A 17,052-nucleotide genomic window follows, 5' to 3' on the forward strand; every position below is an offset into this window, starting at 1 on the left:
GTGTTGTAGCAATACAGTATTTGCACAAGAAAACACTGGCCTGTCTGCCCTTTCCAATCCTCCACTTGATTCTGAGCTGTTTAGCTATGTGTTCCCTTTCTCAATTGTTCCATTGTCACCCTGGTAACCTGTTCCATGGTACTGTACTAAAATGTAAGATAAAGAAGTAGGAGCAACAGTTACTGCCTTGTGACGACTGCCATTCTGCAAGATTATGGCTGCTCTTTACATTAGTGCAACTTTCCTGTAATATCCTCATATACAGTGGCATGCAAAAGTTCGGGCACCCCAGTCAAAATTTCTGTTACTATGAATAGCTAAGCGAGACCTGATTTCCAAAAGGCATAAAGTTAAAGATGACACATTTCTATAATATTTTAAGCAAGATTACTTTTTTATTTCCATCTTTTACAGTTTCAAAATAACAAAAAAGGAAAAGGGCCCAAAGCAAAAAGTTTGGGCACCCTGCATGGTCAGTACTTAGTAACACCCCCTTTGACAAGTATCACAGCCTGTAAATGCTTTCTGTAGCCAGCTAAGAGTCTTTCAATTCTTGTTTGGGGGATTTTCGCCCATTCTTCCTTGCAAAAGGCTTCTAGTTCTGTGAGATTCTTGGGCCGTCTTTTGAGGTCTATCCACAGATTTTCAATGATGTTTAGGTCGGGGGACTGTGAGGGCCATGGCAAAACCTTCAGCTTGCACCTCTTGAGGTAGTCCATTGTGGATTTTGAGGTGTTTTTAGGATCATTAACCTGTTGTAGAAGCCATCCTCTTTTCAACTTCAGCTTTTTTTACACATTGTCTGATGTTTGCTTCCAGAATTTACTGGTATTTAATTGAATTAATTCTTCCCTCTACCAGTGAAATGTTCCCCGTGGCACTGGCTGTAACACAAGCCCAAAGCATGATTGATCCAGCTCCATGCTTAACAGTTGAAGAGGTTTTCTTTTCATGAAATTCTGCACCTTTTTTTCTCCAAAAATACTTTTGCTGATTGGGACCAAAAGGTTCTATTTTAACTTCATCAGTCCACAGGACTTGTTTCCAAAATGCATCAGGCTTGTTTAGACATTCCTTTGCAAACTGCTAACACTGAACTTTGTGGCATTAGGGTAGCATTTTCTTTTCAAGACTCTTCCATGAAGGTCATATTTGTGCTGGCGTCGCTGCACAGTAGAACAGTGCACCACCACTCCAGAGTCTGCTAAATCTTATTGAAGGTCTTTTGCAGTCAAACGGGGGCTTTGATTTGCTTTTCTAGCAAACCTGTGAGCAGCTGTCTCGGAAAGTTTTCTTGGTCTTCCAGACCTGAACTTGACCTCCACCGTTCGTGTTAACTGGAATTTCTTTACTGCCCTGATCGCTGTTTGATATAATGACCCTTCCACCAAGCCAGAGGACACGTCGTCTTTGACTTTTCCATCCCGGAAATTTTTGGTGTTGGAATGCAGATTCTTCACGTTACACTGCTTTTATATTTTCCATATTGTGATCTGCGCAGATATATTGCATGGACTGAGCAAATCCTAAGTTACCATTCCTCTCCAAAAGTGCATTTTTGTTGTTATTGATTGGGGGCAATTTTGGGTTAGCTGAGAGGGATGTCTGCACACTTGAGTTTGATACCTGCAGAAACCTTGGCTATAATAATCAAAGTAATTGAACAGAGACATTTTATTAAGCAGTGCAAGAGTTAAGATTTTGATTGTGGATCTATAATTTCAGATCACGGTATATCACATTGGGGCAGAGGAACACCAGGACATAGACGTTGCCATTCTAACAGCTTTGTTAAAGGGCAAGTATTCTAGATTTCACATCTTCCTAGGTTATCTTTTTTTTTGCATCATAACCTTTGTTTGGCTTTACCACATTGGTGATGAATGTAAGAGGGATGAGAAGAAAAGTTACAGATGCACTTTTAATCTTATTTTATTTTAGTTTGAAATATAAGGTACCAAGTAGACTACTTGATGTCTTTTGCATCTAGGAATATATCTACTTCTTAAATACATTCAGTGCCTTGGCCTCTGCAGCTGTGTGTTGTTTCAAATTCCACAGTGAAGTTACATTACCACCTACCAGTGTGTGCAAATTATGTATGGAATTGAAACATAAAAAACCGACTGCACAATGCAGGCCCTTTGGCCCACAAACATGTTCCTTACCTTAGAACTACCTAGGCTTTACCCATAGCCCTCTATTTTTTTTAACCTCCATGTGGCCATCTGAGAGTCTCTTAAAACACCCTAACATTTCCGCCTCCACCACCGCCGGCAGCCCATTCCACGCACTCACCGTTCTCTGTGTTTAAAAAAAACCTAACAACAGCTTACTCCTGACATCTTCTCTGTACCTACTTCCAAGCACCTTAAAACTATACCCTCTTGTACTAGCCAATTCAGCCCTGGGAAAAAACCTCTGACTGTCCATATCGAAGCAAACAGTAACTGGCATAACTTGTTTCCAAGGCTACTCTTTTACTATTTTGGGTTCAACTGCTGAACCCTGGCCACTGGTTGCTTTTCATTGTTGTTAATTTCTGAGGCATAATTTCTTTCTTATTTCTTTTATTTCCTCATCTTCATTGGATTAATGGTTTCTTAGTATTTCTAGAAGGTTACTTCATAGGTGTTTGTTTAATTGCTCTGCCACTTCTATTTCCCCAGTAATTCTTGTAGTGCTTTTCTAGAATAGATGAAATAGACTAAGACGACCTCTCTAATAAGAGCATGGAACTGTTTTGAGGGAAGGATAGTGTTTTAGTTAATTAGTGATACAGCACAGAATAGGCCTCAGGTCCTTTGAGCTTCCCAGCAAACTCCAATAACCCCGATCTAACCCAACTTAATATAGGACAATTTACAATGACCAATTATAACTACCCAATACATCTTTAGACTATGGGAGGAAATTAGAGCACCTGGGGAAAACCCATGCATTCCATGGGGAGGACTTACAGAGGGCACCAGAATTGAACTCTGAACTCCACTCTGAGCTGTAATAGTTCCACATTAACTGCTACATTACTGTGAAATGGTCTCCAAATATGTTAGTTATGGAGAGCACTGTGGTTGTCAGGGGAATTATGCAGTCATCTGTTAGGTGTTGAATGATGCTGTATTCAACCTAAACAAGCTGGCCAAGCATGAAAGATAAAGTTTGCCTGCTGTTAATAGTCCACTTTTTACTCTGAGTGAATGTGAAATCAGTTTAAAAGTAACCTATTTCTTTATTGTTCAGAAGGAGAAAGTATTTTGAAGAACCACAACTTTTTCATACTCCATGCAATAGTTAAATCTGGTATTTCACTGAATCTTTAAATCTTAATTCAGGTACCAATTCTTCTACCTTTGATCAGTTGATCTTAACTCTGGCATGGGATAGAGTGGACATTGCCAAGAATCATGCATTTGTTTATGGGCAGCAATGGCTGGTGAGTACAACATGTCAAGTACAAGGATGAGTTTATATTCAACAAAGGAGAGAAAGGAGCAAAGTGTGTCTTCTGCTGTCCTATTTGCTAGTTATCTATGCTCCCACACCCTGCTGTTTCTCCTTGCACAGGCCTCCAGTGGGAGTTTGCCTCCCAGCACATCAAGGCACAGGGCTTCTCCTGACCCACATTTCCAGTTTCAAAGAGAACCCTGAAGTGCTGCAGGGGTCGGTGTTGGGCCCGTAACAATTCACTACGTACATTTACGATTTGGAAGAAGGGAGTAGGTGTAATATATGACACTAAATTGAATGGAAAGTACAATTTTGCGTAAGGTCTAAAGAGAGATAGAGATATAGAAAATCAGATTACTTAAGTGGTGAAAAATTGCAGCATGCTGTTGTGCAGAGGGACTTTGGGCTGCTGGTACATGAAATGCAAAAAGTTGGTTTGCAGATGCAACAGATTTTCAAGAAGACAAACGGAATGTTGGCCTTCATTGCTGGAGGGAATGAATTTAAGAGTAGCAAGGTTTTACTTCAACTGTACAGGGTACTGGTGAGGCCATTCTTGCAATACTGCATGCAGTTCTAGTCTCCTTACCTGAGGGGAAAAATGTACTGGCTTTGGAGTTGGTGCAGGGCAGGTTTGTGACATTGATTCCAAAGATGAGGTGGTTAGCCTGTGAGTAGAGATTGAGTCACCTGAGATTGCTCACTAGAATTCAGATGAATGAGAGGGGATCTTATAGAAGCATATACGATTATGAAAGGGAAAGATAAGATAAAGGCAGGAAGGTTGTTTCCGCCCCTAGGTGAGATGAGAGCTAGGATACATAACCTCAGTGTTTTGAGGAATAGATTTATTATATATCATTAACTTCTGCCATCTCCAATGGGATCCCACCACCAAGCACATCTTTCCCTCCTTTGTCCATTCATATCTCCCTCCTGGTATTTTTCCTTGAGCAAGTGGAACAAGTGTCACACCTGCCCTTGCTCTTCCTTTCTCACTGTTATTCAGGGTCCCAAACAGTCCTTCCAGGTGAGGCGACACCATCTGCGAGTCTGTTGGGGTCATCTTCTGTGTCCAGTGCTCATGGGTGGCCTCCTGTATTTCGGTGAGACCCAACGTAGATTGAGAGGCCACCTCACTGAGCACTTACGCTCTGTTAGCCAGAAAAAGTAGGATCTTCTTATAGCTATTCATTTCAATTCCACTTCCCATTCCAACATTTCAGTCCATGGCCGCCTCCAGTGCTGTGATGAGACCACAGTTGGGTTGGAGGAGCAGCACTTTGTATTCCATTAGGGTAGCCTCCAACCTGATGGCATGAACATTGATTTCTTGAGCTTCTGGTAATTGATTTCCAGCACCCCCTGCCTTCACAATTCCCCATTCCTGTTTCCCTCCTCTCACGTTTTCTCCTTAGCTGCCCATCACCTCCCTCTGGTGCTTTTACCCCTTCCCTGTCTTCCATGGCCTTCTGTCCTCTATCAGATTCCCTCTTCTCCACCCTTTATCTCTTTCACCAATCAACTTCCCACTCTTCACTTCAGCCCCTTCCCCTTTCCCTATTTTACCTATCACCTGCCACCTTGTACTTCCTCTCCTTCCCCCACCTCTTACTCTGACTTTTCCCCTTCTTTTCCAGCCCTGAAGAAGGGTCTCAAAACATTGACTGTTTACTGTTTTCCATAGATGCTGTTTGCCCTGCTGAGTTCCTCCAGCATTTTGTGTGGATTTATTTATTTAGAGGTGGAGCATGGAATAAGCCCTTCTGAACCTTCAAGCTGTGCCGCCCATTAACCCTAGATTTTAACTCTAGCCTAATCACTGGACAATTTACAATGACAAATAAACCTACCTATCAGTACGTCTCTGGACTGTGGGAGGAAGCTGGAGTACCTGGAGAAAACCCTCACATTCGACAGGGAAGACTCAAACTCCATGCAGAGGACGCTGGGGTTGAACTCCGAACTCTAATGCCCCGAGCTGTAATAGTGTTGTGTTAATTGCTATGCTGCTGCAGAGTAACAGTAGAGGCTACTTCATTAAATGTATTTAAGAAAGAGCTAGGTAGATAAAGTTTTGCATTGCAGGGTAATTGAAGGTTCATGGGGAAAAGGCAACTTGATGGAGTTAAACCGATAGCCAGTTCAGCCATAATCCTATTGAATGGCAAAACGGGTTTGATATGCTAGATTGCTAACTCCTGCTCCATTTGCACTAAAGGATTTGAGTAGCTTTGAACCCACATTTACAATTGCTGAAGACCTTCGAAAATAAAACTTAATGCTAAAATTAAGTATTTCCCATTGATTTTGAAGAGCTTGCTTTTGTGGCCAGTGCTCTGCTATGTAGAAGATGGTGCTAACGTCTCTCCAGAAAGGTTCTAATCCTGAATCATGGATCTCAACAAAAGATATGCCCAGCATCAGAAATGCATTAATTTTTTTTGATGTTTTCTCTATAGTATGATATTGTGTGTGTGTGTTTTTTAAAGCAGTAGTCTCCACCTGTAATTATTATTGAATGTTGTAGGTTGGATCACTTGAACAAGCAATGTTGGATGCTCTTGTAATGGATAGAGTCGAATTTGTAAAACTTCTCATTGAAAATGGAGTCAGCATGCATAAATTTCTTACAATCCCGAGACTTGAAGAGCTGTACAATACCGTAAGTGTACAAAACATCAAAAACTGCAGATGCAGGAAGTCTGAAGCAGAACAATGTTGGAAACACTCGACAGGTCAGATGCCATCTATTCAAAGATAAATGGTTCAGACCTGCTCAGTGTGTCTAGCATTTTCTGTTTTTTTTTTCCTTCAATAAATGTAAGGAGTAGTTAATGGTTTGACATCAGAATGCAATAATTAATTGAAGTACTCCAGCTGTATGTATAGAAAATCATGAGTTCATATTTTGTATGTGTTGAAATGCCTCATTTTACTAAATTAAAGAGGGAGATTGTAGATAGACTTGGAACTTCAACCATGAAGGAATCATGGTTGTTAAGACCATAAGACATGAAAGCAGAATTAGGCCATTTAGCCCATCGGATCTGCTCCGCCATTCCATCATGGCGGATCCTGGATCCCACTCAACCCCATACACCTGCCTTCTCGCCATATCCTTTGATGCCCTGACTTATCAGGAAACTATCAACTTCTGTCTTAAATATACACATGGACACAGCTTCCACTGCAGTGTGTGGCACGATATTCCACAGATTCAGTACTCTCTGGTTTAAAAAAAACCTCTTTGCTTCTATTCTAAAGGGTCGCCCTTCAATTTCAAGGCTGTGTTTTCTAGAGAAGTGGAACATTTAGTCAAGACAAAGAAGGAAGCTAAGATCAGACAGACTCTTGAGAGTTGTAAGGTAATCATGGAGCTTAAAAAGGGTCTTATGAGAGCTGGAAGAAGACATGAGAAAGCCTTGGTGAGTAGGATTAAGTAAAGCCCCAAGGCAATCTACACATGTGAAGGACAGGAGAATAATTAGAGTGAGTGTAGGTCATATCAGGGATAAAAGTGGAAATGTGTCTGAAGTCAGAGGAGGTAGGAGAGGTCTTTAGTGAATAATTTTCTTCAATATTCACCATTGAAAGGGTCATTGATCAGTGTGAAGTTAGCGTAGTACAGGCTAGTGTGCTGGAACATGTCATGATAAAAGGAGAGGATGTGCTGGAACTTTTGGTAAAACATTAGGATAAATAAGTCCCTGGGGCTAGGCAGCATATAACCCAGTTACTGTGGGAAGTGAGAGAAGAGGTTGCTGTGGATGGGTTAATAAGTTGCAGATGACATGAAAATTGGTGATGTGCATACTGTAGAAGGTTGTAGGTTACAACAGGACATCGGTAGGAAATGTGCAGATGGAGTTCAGTCCAGAGAAGTGTCAAGTGAAACACTTCTTGAAGGTGGAGTACAGAGTTACTGGCAGGATTCTTAGCACTGTGGGCTAACAGAAGGACCTTGGGGTTCACATCCATAGAGCAAAGAAATGCACAAATGCAAAATGTAGGGTGGCTAAGAAAGCACATGTTGTGTTGGGCATCATTTGCCAGGGTATGGAGTTCAAGAGCCGCAAAGTACTGTTGTAGCTCTATTGGGGGGGGGGGGGGGTGTCAGAGGTAGATTTTTTGCACAGTAGTAGATGCACAGAATGTGCTACCAATGGCGGTAGTAGAAAGAAAAACGCTAAGAACATTTACGAGGTTGTTAGGCAGGCACGTGTTTGAAAGAAAAATGAGGGCTTGTAGCGATGTGCAACACACAGCGCTGAAATAACGACGTGTAGTCGGTAAGTCGTTTCAAGACTAGTTTATTCAGACTTCGCGGCGCTGGCATTTAAATCCCTAATTCCCGCCCTCTCCGGCGGAAATGACGTCAGAGGTGCATTACCAAAGTCTACCCCCACACGCTGGCTGTTTGTGAGCCGGTTCACCTGCGCAGAAAGTGGGTCGTCACATAACCCCCCCGCAGAACTGGTGATACACCCCCCCAATGTCCACAGTCTGGATCAGCCTCTGTTTGGGAGGTCTGTCTCTGCGCCGCGGTGCCTGAACCTCGACCAGCTGCACCGTCCGCATGGGCTGGTTTGAGTCGGTCCACCGTGAAAACCTCCTCTTTCCCCCCACTGTGCAGAACATACGTGGACCCGTTGTTGTTGATCACCTTGAATGGTCCCTCATACGACCACTGTAGCAGTGCCCGGTGTCTGCCCCTTCATATAAACACAAACTTGTAGTTCTGCAGGTCTTTGGGTACATGGGTCGGGGTCCGTCCATGCTGTGAAGTTGGTACGGGGGCCAGGTTGCCGAGCCTTTCACGTAGCCTGTCCAGGACTGCTGCGGGTTCTTCCTCTTGCCCCTTGGGGCTGGTATGAACTCTCCCGGGACGGCCAGGGGTGCGCGTACAGCAACTCGGCCGACGAGGCATGCAGATCTTCTTTGGGCGCTGTGCGAATTCCAAGCAGGACCCAGGGAAGCTCGTCCACCCAGTTAGATCCTCTCAGGCGGGCCATGAGAGCCGACTTCAAGTGACGGTGGAAGCTTTCCACCAGTCCGTTCAACTGTGGGTGGTAGGCAGTTGTGTGGTGCAGCTGCGTACCCAACAGGCTGGCCATAGCTGACCACAGGCTGGAGGTGAACTAGGCACCTCTGTCGGAGGTAATGTGGGCCGGTACCCCGAAGCGTGCTACCCAGGTTGCGATCAGTGCTCGGGCGCAGGAATCAGCAGATGAGTCGGTGAGCGGGACCGCCTCTGGCCACCTCGTGAACCGGTCTACCATAGTTAGGAGGTACCGCGCTCCTCGGGACACTGGTAGGGTGCCCACGATATCCACATGAATGTGGTCGAACCTCTGGTGGGTGGGTTCGAACTGCTGCGGCAGGGCTTCAGTGTGCTGCTGCACCTTGGCTGTTTGGCACTGTGTGCATGTTCTGGCCCATTCACTGACCTGCTTGCGAAATCCGTGCCATGAGAACTTGCTGGAGACAAGCTGGACGGTTGTCCTGATAGATGGGTGTGCCAAACCGTGTATGGTGTCGAAAACTTGCCGCCTCCAGGCTGCCGGGACAATGGGATGAGGTTGGCGGGTAGCCACGTCGCACAGAAGGGGCCTCTCACCTGAGCCTACGAGAAAATCCTGCAGCTGCAAACTTGAGACTGTGGTCCTGTAGCTGGGCATCTCGTCGTCTGCCTGCTGCGCCTCCACCAGTGCTGCATAGTCCATCCCCAGGGACAGGGCCTGGACAGCTGGTCTGGAGAGTGCGTGCGCCACGACGTTGTCCTTTCCCGAGACATGCTGGATGTCTGTCATGTAGTCGGAGATGTAGGACAGATGTCGCTGCTGGTGAGCCGACCAGGGATCTGATACCTTCGAGAACGCGAAGGTCAACGGTTTGTGGTCCGTGAATGCAGCGAACAGCCTGCCTTCTAAGAAGTACCTGAAATGCCGGATTGCCAGATACAGTGCCAACTGCCCCAGGTCGAAAGCACTGTGTACTTGAGTTCGGGTGGTTGTAGGTGCTTGCTGAAGAACGCCAGGGGTTGCCAGTGCCCCCCGATGAGCTGCTCCAGCACCCCACCGAATGCTGTGTCAAATGCGTCCACCGTGAGGGCGGTTGGAACGTCTGTTCTGGGGTGCACCAGCATCGCAGCGTCTGCCAAGGCTTCCTTGGTTTTAACAAAAGCGGCCGCAGCCTCCTCGTCCCAAGTAATGTCCTTGCCTTTACCCGACATCAGGGTGTACAAAGGGCGCATGATACGGGCTGTTGAGGAGAGGAAATGGTGGTAGAAGTTCACCATACCAATGAACTCCTGCAGGCCTTTGACCGTGTTGGGCCGGGCAAAGTGGCGGATCTCGTCTACCTTGGCGGGCAGAGGTGTTGCCCCGTCTTTGGTAATCCTGTGGCCCGGGAAGTCGATGGTATCGAGACCGAACTGGCATTTGGCTGGGTTGATCGTGAGGCCGAAATCACTCAGGCGGGAGTAGAGCTGGCGGAGGTGGGACAGATGCTCCTGACGACAAGGATGTTGTCCAAATAGATGAATGCAAAGTCCAGGTCGCGCCCCGCTGCATCCATTAGCCACTGGAGCGTCTGTGCGGCATTCTTCAGGCCGAATGGCATTCAGAGGAACTCGAACAGGCTGAACGGGGTGATGAGTGCTGTTTTGGGGATGTCTTCAGGGTGCACCGGGATTTGTTGGTATCCCCGGACGAAGTCTACTTTGGAAAAGATTCTTGCCCCGTGCAGGTTTGCTGCAAAGTCCTGTGTGTGCGGCACGGGGTAGCGGTCTGGAGTGGTAGCCTCATTCAGTCTGTGGTAGTCGCCGCATGGTCTCCAACCCCCATGGGCTGTTGGACCTCCGTACGATCCCCAATTTCTCCATCCTCTTGAACTCCTCCTTTGCCAGGCGGAGCTGTTCTGGGGGGAGCCTTCGTGCACGGGCGTGGAGGGGTGGTCCCTGGGTCGGAATGTGGTGCTGTACCCCGTGTCTGGGTATGGTTGCCGTGAACTGTGGTGCCAGAATCGATAGAAAGTCCGCCAGGATTCTGGTGAACTCATTGTCCGACAGCGTGATGGAGTCCAAGTGTGGGACCGGCAACTTGGCTTCACCCAGTGAGAATGTATGGAAAGTCTCAGCATGTACCAGTCTTTTCCCTTGCAAGTCAACCAGCAGGCTGTGAGCTCGCAAGAAGTCCGCTCCCAGGAGTGGTTGGGCCACCGTGGCCAGAGTGAAGTCCCACGTGAACCGGCTGGCGCCGAACTGCAGCTGCACTGTGCAGGTGCCGTAGGTCCGTATCGTGCTGCCATTTGCGTTCCTCAGGGTGGGTCCTGGCTTCCTGTTGCGGGTATCGTACCCTGTCGGGGGCAAGATGCTGATCTCCGCTCCAGTGTCGACCAAGAAGCGGTGTACCGACTGTTTGTCCCAGACGTATAAAAGGCTGTCCTGGTGGCCAGCCGCCATAGTCATTAGCAGCAGCTGGCCCTGGCCCTTGCAGGGCAGGCGACAACAGCGGGCTTTTGTGCCCCACCGTGGGTGGTAGAAACAACACTGTTCACTGGCTTCCTCACTCCTGCCTCTGTGTTGTGTGCGCCCCCCTGCTGGACCTGGTCTGGTCTGCTGTTGGGCGCGTGGCCTGGTAATCTGACGGACGGACGCCATGCTCTCCCTCTTGGCTTTCCACAGCACGTCTGCCCGGGCCGCCACCTTCCAGGGTCACTGAAATCTGTGTCGGCCAGCAGCAGATGTATGTCCTCGGGCAGTTGCTCTAGGAACGCTTGCTCGAACATGAGGCAGGGCTTGTGTCTGTCAGCCAGGGACAGCATCTCGTTCATCAATGCTGATGGCAGTCTGTCTCCCAAACCATCCAGGTGAAGCAGGTGGGCACCCCACTCATGCCGTCAGAAGCCAAAGGTCCCAGTGAGCAGTGCCTTGAATACTTCATATTTGCCCTCTTCCCGGGGCGACTGTATGAACTCCGCAACCTGGGTGGCCGTCTCCTGGTCAAGGGCACTCACCACGTGGTAGTAACGCATGGAATCAGAAGAGATCTGCCGAATCTGGAACTGGGCTTCTGCTTGGCTAAACCACACGTGTGGTCGCAGCGTCCAGAAAGTCTTCAGTTTTAGTGAAACTGCGTGAACAGATGAAGAGTCGGTCATCTTTGGTCCAAATTCCGTTTGGACCGTCGGGGTCACCAGTGTAGCGATGTGCTACACACAGCGCTGAAATAACGACACGCTGTCAGTAAGTCGTTTCAAGACTAGTTTATTCAAACTTTGCGGTGCTGGCATTTAAGTCCCTAGCACCCGCCCTCTCCGGCGGAAATGATGTCAGAGGTGCATTACCAAAGTCTCCCCCCACGCGCTGGCTATTTGTGAGCCGGTTTGCCTGCGCAGAAAGTGGGTCACCACAGGCTATGTGAGGTAAGGGTTAGATTGCTGTTGGAGTAGGTTTACATATCGGCATGACATTGTTGTCTCAAGGGCCTGTGCTGTGCTATACTGTTCAATATTCAACATTACCTTATGAAGAATAACATTAGGACTTAATAAAATTAATTTCAAGTCATTTATTGGCCCTGCAGAAGTTGTTAACATTTAGCAAAATGAATCAGCATTGAATAAATTGCTAGCTCTGCCATTCCTTGATGTTTACTATTTAGGGTAACTGCATTCCTGATTCTGTACTCTTTCAATGCAGAAACAAGGACCAACGAATCCAACACTGCTTCACCTAGTGAGAGATGTTAAACAGGTAAGTAAGTGTACTCTTGCTAGTCTTTGACCTTTGCAGTTACATGTCATCTCTGAACATGTTTAAAGTACTTTTTAAAATATATATTTTACAAAAATCCCTGAACTAATGTATCCAAAATTTTTAAAAAATCTGTTAAATTCTGAATTAGTAAGAAATCAAGACATGTAAGATAAGTCTTCTAATGCAAAAAAAGTGTAATGTAAAAGTACCATTAATAGTGGAATTTTAACAAACTGGCAAAGTGCCAGTGCAGATACAATAGGGTCTTTTAAGAGGCTCTTAGATAGGTAGATGGAGCTTTAAAAAATAGAGGGCTATGCACTAGGGAAATTCTAGGCACTTTCTGGAGTAGATTACATGGTCGACACAACATTGTGGGCCAAAGGGCCTGTAATGTGCTGTAAATTTCTATGTTCTGTTAAAAGTATTCACCCTCTTGGAATTTTTCATGTTTGTTTTGAATTTAACATTGAATTACAGTGGAGTTAATTTGTTTATTTTGACACTTTCATGTCATATGAGGGAGCTGAACTAATTACAAATATAAAACACAGTAATTGCACAAGTATTCACCCCCTTTAATATGGCACACTAAATCATCACTAATACAGCCTCTCCTTTACATGTTCTACCAGTCTTCTATGCGGTGGTGTGCTGGGGCAATAGCATCAACATGAGTAATGCCAACAGGCTCAATAAACTGATTAGAAAGGCTGGTTCTGTTTTTAGGAGTCAAACTGGACACACTGGAGGTTGTGGTAGAACAAAGGACTCTCTGAAAAATCCTGGCAATTATGGGATAGTGTTTCCCACTTCCCTGCATGCCACTTTGGCCGAACAGTGAAGCACTTTTAGTAATAGACTAAGACAACTGTGCTGCTCTCGAGCACTCTTGAGGTCATTCTTACCCTCGGCCATTGGGCTCTATAATGAGTCAACCTATAGCTGGGGAAGTGATGATCGTTTCCCCCCCCCCCCCCCCAATTAGACTGTTTGAGGTAATTTATTTTTTATTCTTACTTCTCTCCTAATATTTGTATATCTGTGTACTTGTAATTGTACTGTGACACTGTAATTTCCTTTGGGTTGAATAAAGCATCTACAAATAATCAAAGGGAAAGTTCAACATTGTTAGATCATCAAGACATACTGCTTTGAAATAGTTCTTTTGTCTACCAAGTCCATGTTCTCCCATCAATGGCTCTGATCCTAGCATCTCATATACCAGGGTGGTTATCTTATTAACTAGCCCTTTCCTCACAAATGGATGGAAATCAGAGCACACAAGTTCCACAAAGACTGCTGTGGAGATCAGGTTTGAAACTGGGCTGCAGAAGCTGAATTTCATTTCATATCCACTACTTTTTGGTGATTCCTGAGATATGTTGGAATGACATGTTGATCCTAATGTACAATTATTTCCCGAAGGATGGAATTGTATCCTGATCAAGGAATAAATAATTTTGGTTTAATTTTCATAGGGGAACCTTCCTACAGATTATAAAATCAGCTTGATTGATGTAGGACTCGTCATTGAATATCTTATGGGTGGAACATATCGATGTACATACACAAGGAAACGTTTCAGAATTATCTACAACAATCTTCATGGACACACCAGGGTATGCTCATTTTCCAGAATATTTCAGATATCAGAGAAATAGTCACTAGCTTGAAGTTGTATTGTGAAATGGAGAGAGGGGTCATGGAAAATTTTTTAAGTTCCTGGAACAAGTATGAGGTTGATGTATTCCAGCACAGAGTACAAGTTATTGTGCACTATTTCTGAACCAAAATTTCTAGTTCAGTTCGAAAATTGATTGAACTTGTGGAAAGAGGAGATGCAAGTTTGTAATATTTAGTACTTGACTTGTAGCTCTTTATTTAAAAAAAAGTTTGTTCTCTACATCTATAGTTATTAAAAAGACTGGCTGTTCACCTTCATTTTGACATTGCTGTCAGTAGGAATTAAAATTGATTTATGTATTTAGTTCTGTTTTAAAAAAATACTACTAAAGTTATGCATTATAAAATGAATTGCAAGTAAATTAGAAAAGTTTGCAGAAAGCCAGATTGTCATGGAGCTCTTGATTTCAAATCAACTTTGCATAAATTTGTCTTCTTTCATCCCCTTGGCTTTTCTGTAATTTATTTTTCAAATTTTGTGTTTATCTTCAAACTGCATTATGTATTGTTACACTTTGGTATTTCATGTTCTAATAAAATTCAATATTCTTAGAATATTCGTTAACATTTCTGACCACCTTTAAGTTGTATGCAGTTACTATGAACCTTTAAGACCACTTGATTGCATTTTTAAAAAGGGTTTAATGTTTAATATACCTGAATTTAGTATGCACTTCAAATTTTATTTATTGAGATACACCATGGAGTAGGCCCTAAATCAACCACGATTTAACCCAAAACCTAGTCATGAGACAACTTACAGTGTCCAGTTAACCTACCAACTGGTACATCTTTGGACTGTGGGAGGAAACCGGAGCACCCAGAGGAATCCCATGCACTCACAGGAGAATGTACAAACTCCCTATAGACACCGGCGGGAACTGAACCCAGGTCATTGGTACTGTAAAACGTTGTGCTAACCACTAAACTACCAGCAAATTTCATCTGATGCAGTTGCCCATTGTACCAGCCTGAAGGAATTACTAATATTACACTTCATATGTAAGTGTAATATTTTGGTTATTGAATTATCCAGAAGTTTAGACAAATATCTCAGAACCTGAAGCAATTCAGTTAATAAGCTGGAATTAAAAACTGTTGACCATGAAATAGAACACAGTTCATCATTAAATTCTAATCTATTGCAACCTTTGAGTATCACTGGTACTTTAATGAGGTTTTCTTCATTTTTTTTAAATCCAGAGATCTGGTCGCCATTCATCTGGTATACCTCAGTTGCGCAAACACCAGGATTCATTGACAAATCGAGCAGACAAAAAAGAGAAGACGCGACATAATCATTTCATTAAGACTGCACAACCTTATAAGCCTAAGGTACTAACCAATGTGAAACAACATGTTAGGGCAGGTTGAGGGGGTGAGTGCACTGCCTGCTAGATTTTAAACTTTGAAGAGTATACCAACTTCATACAGAACTGTTATCATACTGAGTGTACAGTGATGTCAATGATACTGGTAAAAGCTTGCAGTTAAAAGAACTTAAAATTTGTTTATTGGTGCTGTTATTTAGTTTTATTGAATTGCCTTGGGATTCTGCTGTCACTTTCATTCATATAGCCCAATGAATTGATGTTCACTCACTCTTGGTATTGCTTACTTAAGCCTTGTAGGAGGTTAAATGAGCTTATAAAACTGTGCATTGTTCTTAAAAATATAATATGGTAACATTGCTTTCCAGAATGCTGCCTGAATTAGAGGGCATGTGCTATAATGAGAAGTTGTTTTCTCCAGAGCGTCCGAGACTGAGGCGAGATCTGATAGAGGTTTATAAGATTATGAGAGGCCTAGATAGAGTAGACAGGTGGTATCTTTTTCCCAAGGTTGCAATGTCTAATACCAACGGACATGCATTTAAAGTGAGAGGGGGTAATTTCAAAGGAGCTGTGAGGGGCAGGTTTTATTTTAAGTGTTGGGTTCCTGGAATGCGCTACCTGGGGTGGTGGTAGAGGCAGATACATTAGGAATTTTTAAGAGGCATTTAGATAGGCACATGAATGTGATGAAAGTGGAAGGATATGAACATTGTGTAGGCAGAAGAGGTTACATAGAACATAAAATAGTACCGCACATTACAGGCCTTTCGGCCCACAATATTGTGCTGACCCTCAAACCCTGCCTCACATATAACCCCCCACCTTAAATTCCTCCATATACTTGTCTAGTAGTCTCTTGAACTTCACTAGTGTGTCTGCCTCCACCACTGACTCAGGCAGTGCATTCCATGCACCAACCACTCTAATATCCCCCTTATACTTCCCTCCCCTTACCTTAAAGCCATGTCCTCTTGTACTGAGCAGTGGTGCCCTGGGGAAGAGGCGCTGGCTGTCCACTCTCTATTCCTCTTAATATCTTGTACACCTCTATCATGTCTCCTCTCATCCTCCTCCTCTCCAAAGAGTAAAGCCCTAGCTCCCTTAATCTCTGATCATAATCCATACTCTCTAAACCAGGCAGCATCCTGGTAAATCTCCTCTGTACCCTTTCCAATGCTTCCACGTCCTTCCTATACTGAGGCGACCAGAACAGGACACAGTACTCCAAGTGTGGCCTAACTAGAGTTTTATAGAGCTGCATCATTACATCGCGTCTCTTAAACTCTATCCCTCAACTTATGAAAGCTAACACCCCATAAGCTTTCTTAACTACTCTATCTACCTGTGAGGCAACTTTTAGGGATCCGTGGACATGTACCCCCAGATCCCTCTGCTCCTCCACGCTACCAAGTATCCTGCCATTTACTTGTACTCTGCCTTGGAGTTTGTCCTTCCAAAGTATACCACCTCACACTTCTCCAGGTTGAACTCCATCTGCCACTGCTCAGCCCACTTCTGCATCCTATCAATGTCTCTCTGCAATCTTCGACAATCCTCTACACTATCTACACCACCAATCTTTGTATCGTCTGCAGACTTGCCAACCCACCCTTCTACCCCCTCATCCAGGTCGTTAATAAAAATCACGAAAAGTAGAGGTCCTAGAACAGATCTTTGTGGGACACCACTAGTCACAACCCTCCAATCTGAATGTACTCCCTTCACCACAACCCTCTGCCTTCTGCAGGCAAGCCAATTCTGAATCCACCTGGCCAAACTTCCCTGGATCCCATGCCTTCTGACTTTCTGAATAAGTCTACT

The 17,052-nt window shown here is 44.6% G+C and overlaps 1 protein-coding gene across 5 annotated transcripts in view; it reads left to right on the top strand.

Moving 5' to 3' along the window:
- trpm7 (transient receptor potential cation channel, subfamily M, member 7) overlaps positions 1 to 17,052 on the top strand; it is a 171,989-nt gene that overhangs the window by 85,941 nt on the left and 68,996 nt on the right. For all 5 annotated transcript variants that reach the window (XM_059953134.1, XM_059953135.1, XM_059953137.1 and 2 more), the window contains 6 exons: positions 1,726 to 1,798; positions 3,336 to 3,436; positions 5,981 to 6,115; positions 12,155 to 12,208; positions 13,693 to 13,833; positions 15,101 to 15,232. In XM_059953134.1, coding sequence (XP_059809117.1) covers positions 1,726 to 1,798; positions 3,336 to 3,436; positions 5,981 to 6,115; positions 12,155 to 12,208; positions 13,693 to 13,833; positions 15,101 to 15,232 — 636 coding nt within the window. The remainder of the gene's footprint in view (positions 1 to 1,725; positions 1,799 to 3,335; positions 3,437 to 5,980; positions 6,116 to 12,154; positions 12,209 to 13,692; positions 13,834 to 15,100; positions 15,233 to 17,052) is intronic.

Source organism: Hypanus sabinus, chromosome 28 (assembly GCF_030144855.1).
Source record: "Hypanus sabinus isolate sHypSab1 chromosome 28, sHypSab1.hap1, whole genome shotgun sequence".
Classification (NCBI taxonomy): Eukaryota; Metazoa; Chordata; class Chondrichthyes; order Myliobatiformes; family Dasyatidae; genus Hypanus; species Hypanus sabinus.